This window comes from Centroberyx affinis, unplaced genomic scaffold (assembly GCF_046629955.1).
Source record: "Centroberyx affinis isolate AG114_WGS23_722 - 3 ecotype Tasmania unplaced genomic scaffold, CSIRO-AGI_Caff_v1 ptg003688l_1, whole genome shotgun sequence".
Taxonomy (NCBI): domain Eukaryota; kingdom Metazoa; phylum Chordata; class Actinopteri; order Beryciformes; family Berycidae; genus Centroberyx; species Centroberyx affinis.
In genome coordinates this window covers 103,195-109,188 of record NW_027281583.1, presented here as the reverse complement: position 1 = coordinate 109,188, position 5,994 = coordinate 103,195, and the positions used below count along the sequence as shown (strand labels likewise).

At 43.6% G+C, this 5,994-nt stretch overlaps 1 protein-coding gene across 1 annotated transcript; it reads right to left on the bottom strand.

Annotated features, from left to right (window-relative positions):
- Positions 1 to 559: 559 nt before the first annotated feature.
- On the bottom strand, positions 560 to 1,159 carry kcnc2 (potassium voltage-gated channel, Shaw-related subfamily, member 2). The gene has a single exon (XM_071540579.1). It carries the CDS (start codon positions 1,157 to 1,159, stop codon positions 560 to 562), a length of 600 nt encoding a protein of 199 aa, XP_071396680.1.
- Between the last annotated feature and the right edge of the window lie 4,835 nt (positions 1,160 to 5,994).

Sequence of the window (5,994 nt, the reverse complement as noted above, 5' to 3'; positions counted from 1 at the left end):
CCCACACACCTCAAACACAACCAGTATCCATCCTAACAGCCCAGTACTGAGCCTTTACACCTTGTTTTCCTTGAAACAGGTGGAAAAAAAAATCTGCCATCAGGACTGAGATCATCTTGAAGGATCACTTGTCTGAGGAATCATCTAAAAACAAGTGTCAATAAAATTATAAAATTACTGAAATATACTGATTTGCATTGGAAACAAGTGGAATTATCTCACACCACTGGCAGATTTCTCACTTGTTTTAAGAAGACAAAGTTTTTAAGGCTCAATACGAGACAAAATGACTTGTTTAGATGGATGTTTGTGCAGGTGGAGGAGAGAGCGGCCCGCTGGAGGAACAGGTGAAGATGTGAGCGCGCTGTGCGGTGGAAAAAATGACTTCCCTTTACCCTCCTGGACGGTTTTAAACACTCGACACTACACTGGCATGGCTTGATCAAACGGGTGTTTTGCAGCGCAGGCTACAGTGAAGTGTGTTTTTTCTGCGGAGGAGAGGAGAGAGGAGAGGGATAGAGAGGAGGAGAGGAAGGGGGTTGGGTTGGGGGTGGGGGGGTTATGGTGCGTTTGGAGATCCCCAGACGCAGCGGTGCGCCCTTACCCTCGCCGCCCTGGAGGAGTAGGGATCCTCGAATAGATTCCAGATCACCGGCTGCCACTTCCTCCACAGGCCGATGTTGCCGTCGGCGGCCACGTCCTCGATGCCCAGCCGCTTCCCTATCTCGTCGTCCTCGTCGCCGTTGTCCACGTTCAGCTCGAACACGTCCAGCGCCTCCTCCGCGTCCCGGTGCTGCCGGTATGTCATCCAGCAGCAGGGCTCCACGTCCGTCTCATCGATGCCCCAGAAGGAGAGCTCCTCCTCGAACAGCGGTCCGCACACATCCGCGGGGCAGTGGAGCTTCCCGGTGCGGTAGTAGTTGAGGACGTAGGCGAAGACGCCCGGGTGGCGGTCGAAGAAGTACTCGTTGGTCCGCGCGTTGTACTCGATGAAGCCGGGGACTTGTTGCAGCTGATCCAGCACGGAGTCGATGTCCGAGTCGGAGGCGAGCAGCGCCAGTCGCGTCCCCGGCAGGGTCTTCAGGGTGGTCTTGTAGGTCTCGTGCCTGGTGCCCCCGACGTTGAGGATTATCCTCTCGTTGTCGTCAAACTTGCCCATCGCTCTGTATCAGACATGACTTGATGAAAAAGGGGGGGGGAAGTTGGCGAGTGCAGTCCGGAGGTAACGGCGAGCCCGACGCACACACCCACAGTCCGCTCTAAAAAAGCTCCAGGATCGAGTCCGCGCGCCGCATCTCCGATTTTCACTTATCCGACGATTTCATGGCGTCTCCTGGAGGGGGGGAAGATAGATGGCATCGTTTATTTTTGGAGGATTTCGGCAGGTGGAGGCTGTCGATGTTGTATCCCACAATCCCCCCAGTCCGTGCTGACTGTTGAATGATCTCAACCAGTGGCTCCGAATAGACTGCGCTGCTGCCGCTGCGCGTCTCCGGCGTCCCTGCCCTCTCCAAGACGCACGACCAGTCGTCAGCGTCGAGCTCGCTCTACTCCCAAAAAAAAAAAAAAAGAAAATGTAATGCATCACTCGTGACTCATTTCAAAAGTAATGTCGGTACTTTACTCGTCTCTGCCGAAGGTAGTCATTCGTTACATTTCTTCTCCGTTACACCCCTAAAACTGATGGTTCCGTCCTCTCGTGCTTTATTAGGAGAACTCGGTTTCCTCTCGTGAAGGATTCAGGGGAAACAAACAGCGTTGATCTTCTTGTCGTCGTTTCGGCTCAATAAAAATCAAAGTAGTGGGAGCACTTCGACTCGGGAAAAGTGAAGTTTTCTACTATTTGTCATGTAAACCTGCGTAGTTACGACACTTACTACGACTAATCATGAGGAAAGAAGGTTAGGTTTTTGATAATTCAGCTTCACCCTAATAGCCTAGGCTATGTGTTACAGATAGCAGATAGCCTTTTTTTTTTATTGATTATGAGTATTTTTGAAGCTTGTCATCCTTCAACAGGTCATGCCAAGCCAAGTGCGCCTGTAACATCCCCTTTGTGTTTTCATCCATGTCTGGTCTTAAATCTTCGGAGCCCGGGAGTGGCCATCGGGAGAAAATTATTTAATGATTGTGTTTACATGGCCTGAAGGTTAAGTGGCTAAATATGTTGCAATATTTGGGGGACATGCCTATTCAGTGCACTGTTCCGTGATCCTGCGGTGCTGAGAGGAAAAGCTCCCTCACATGTGTTCCACACGCATGGATGTATGAAACCACGGCCATAAGAACTAATCAATAATTAACCCAGGCTGCCGTAAGTGGAAATAAACTGCTTGACCGATTAATACGGAGCCCGGGAGTGGCCACTGGGAGAGAAAAAAAGTTATATCGAGTCCACGATTTACTGTAACGTGCGCACGTTTTCGTTAAACTGTGCAGTTTAGGAAAAAATGCAACTTAAAAGGAACCTTTCAGGTATTGTAGATAGGCCTAGTAAGGATTTGGTATGTTAATATCCACTGTCTGTTATACGCCCTCTTTTCACATTATCAGAAGGCTAACTGACCTTTTTCAACCTTCTCCTTCAAGACACTGAATCCCTGCCTGACCTCTGACCTCCTTGTGGAGGAGGGCAAGCAAACATTGGATTTGACCTTGGATGTCAATAAAGCATCAGAATATTATTATTATTAGTAGTAGTAGTAGTAGTAGTAGTATTATTAGTATTATTATTATTATTATTATTATTAAATAAGCATCAGCTAATGGGGGTAGGGGTTGGGGTGGGGCTATAAAGAGGCTATAAAGCAGATATCTGTTATGAATAGTATTCATGTGTCCAAAAATAGTGAATTTAAGGGGGAAAAATATTGATCCAGTCAAGATTAGATTATTATTATCAGTAGCAGCAGTAGTATAGTAGTAGTATTAGCAGGAGTAAGCCTAGTAGTAGTAGTAGAGGAGTAGTGGTAGTAGTAGTACATGTAGCATAGCTGTAGTAAGCTGCAGTATTAGTGGTAGGATAGTACAAGTAGTAGTAGCTAGTAGTGGCCTAGTATTAGTAGTAGTTGAAGCTGTGGCAGTAGTACTACTAGTAGTACATTTAGTACTGGCAGTAGTAGTAGTAGTAATAGTGGTAGTAGCAGTAGTAGTAGTAACAGTAGTAGTAGTAACAGCAGTAGTAGGCTAGTATTAGTAACAGTAGTAGTAGTAGCAGTATAAGCACTAGTAGTAGTAGGATTATTATTAAATGCTGATATGTGAAAGTTGTTGGAGCATTAAATAAACAGACTGAAGCTGCACTTAGCTTCCATGGATAATGCTGCTGCACATAATTTATTAATTTAACGTTGCATATCACTAACAGCCAAGCAGCTCCACTCCCACTGGAGCCACCCATGCTAAAAAAAAACCCTCTGCGTGAAGCTGAGCGGCAGTCTGGATAAAAGCATCGTGTCATATCAGTCTGCGCTGTGTGTGGAGGAAAGAGTGACATCTTCAGAGGATTTTAGCACAGCTCAATCAGCGAGGAGACGACAGGCGGGCGGCTCCTATAATTACACACAGTGTTATTCCCTGATGGAGCGCTGCTTTGTAAAACTGAACAACCTCTGGGCAGCACAATCTCTCATTACTGCTCTTGATCCTATCTGCAAAGAAAGGCATCGCTTCCTGGTTTATTACTCCGGTTTCAGCACTGGAGACTGAACTAACAACACATAAACAATGACGCCACACACAGTTCAGCCAAAGCAGATCTACATGTGTCAGAAATTACATTGTTTGTCTTTGTTTGTTTGTTTGTTTGTTGGGATTAACACCATATAAACAATGCAGTGATGAATTCTACACATTCTAATTTATGTCCTGACCAAATTTGCTCTGAAACACACATGGGCTTATGAAGAAGACTGAAGGGATCAAGCTGCATTGCATTACATTTTAACTTGTCAAACTTGTAATTACCTTTAGGGAAAACCAAAGCAGAGGTGAAAAACACTCAAGTCACCTCAGCTCCCCTCCTTGCAGGTTTGTTTTTATTCTTTTATTCTGTATTCTGATCAATTTTCTTTTCATAAGAGCCATTCTGACACATTGTAGTGGCCCACCTCTGAGCATTTTGACTAGATTTAATTAAGCCTACACTGTCAAGGAAGGAACAGGCCTATTATCCCAACTGGAATAAAGCTAATTAATTTCTCTAACCAGTCATTGCTTCAAAATGCACTGACAGACAAAGTGCAGTTTTCTGTTTTGGCAGATAAAACAGGTCTTTGGGTCAAAATCAGGGATTTAGAGGGGACACAGACTGTACAACTAGCTATAGTCTCAAGTGTTGTCGTCATTCTGGGGCTCAACTAGTAAAGAAATGCATAGTAAAGCAAAAACAGCCAATGTTGTCATTGGATGTATAAAGGCATTAACATCATCATCTTTAGACTGAAAGGGGGCGGGGCCAGAATCCCTTATTTGGCTGAAAAATTGTCTCATGTTCAGAGGTGTCAGAGGTCAATAGTACAGAAAAGAGACACTTTCAATGAGCAAACAGTTCCCCAACACTATCTATCTATCTATCTATCTGTCTATCTATCTATCAATCTATCTATCGATCTGTCTATCTGTCTGTCTATCTATCAATCTATTTATCTATTGATCTATCTGTTTATCTATCTATCTATCGATCTATCTATCTATCGATCTATCTGTCTATCTATCGATCTATCTGTCTATCGATCTATGTCTATCGATCTATCTATCTATCGATCTATCTATCTATCTATCTATGTATGTATATATCTGTTTATCTATCTATCTATCTGTCTATCTATCTGTCTATCTGTCTATCTATTTATCTATCTATCCGTTTATCTATCTATCTATCTATCTATGTATGTATATATCTGTTTATCTATCTATCTATCTGTCTATCTATCTGTCTATCTATCTATCTATCTGTCTGTCTATCTATCTATCTATCTATCTATCTATCTATCTATCTATCTATCTATCTATCAGTCAAAATGATCTAACTGTCTCTTGTCATATTGAGGTTGAGTGCCTATATGTAGGTGTGAGTGTGTGTGTGTGTGTGTGTGTGTGTGTGTGTGTGTGTGTGTGCAGGATTTGGGTCATCAAGTGGGAACCTCCCATCACATATGCTCAGAAGTTTCATTGAATTGGGTCAGCAGCACCTCCAGAAGGCTCAACAGGCAGAGAGGGAGCCGGCGAGCTGCAGCCTTAAAGGGGCAACAAGTAAAGAGTTTCACTGTTGCCACGGCACCCGGTGACCAGAGGAACATCTGCAGGGGGGTGACAGGGCTGTGGGCTACGGAAGCCCATTGAGGACATTTATCCATACAGTTTATTTACGCCATTTTCCTGTGATAACCAGTCAATTTAAGTTTGTTTTCTCAAGAAATCAAGTTATTTATATCCGTTTTCCCAAGTTAACAACATCATTTTCTCATTATCTCCAGATAACAAAGTAATGGGGCTAAAGTAATTATCTTGTTATCTTGAGAAACTTTTTGCCGTTTTGCCGAGATAATTAATTCGTTTTTATTGTTCCAGGAGATTTCCAGACTGCGGTGCATCACACCTGACACGCCGACACGCCGACTGACTGAAGACGCTCTGAACACCGACAGGTACGTTAATAATTCCCAAGATAATTTTATCATTATAATCTTGAGAAAACAAGCTTCGTTATCCCCGAGATCTCGAGGTAATTTTCTCATTATCTCGGGAAAATAAAACATGTTATCTCGCGTTAATGACATAAACAACTCGATATCTGGAGAAAACAAAGAAAACGAAGTCATTATCATGGGATAAAGACGTAAATAAAAAGGTATGAATATACAGTATGTCCTCAATGGGCTTCCGTACTACTGTACCCTTCAACATCCAACTAATCAATCAATCAAAGCTTGAGGAATCATTACACACTATACATAGCTGTAATCCCTTAAAGCAGTGGTTCTCAATGTGGGG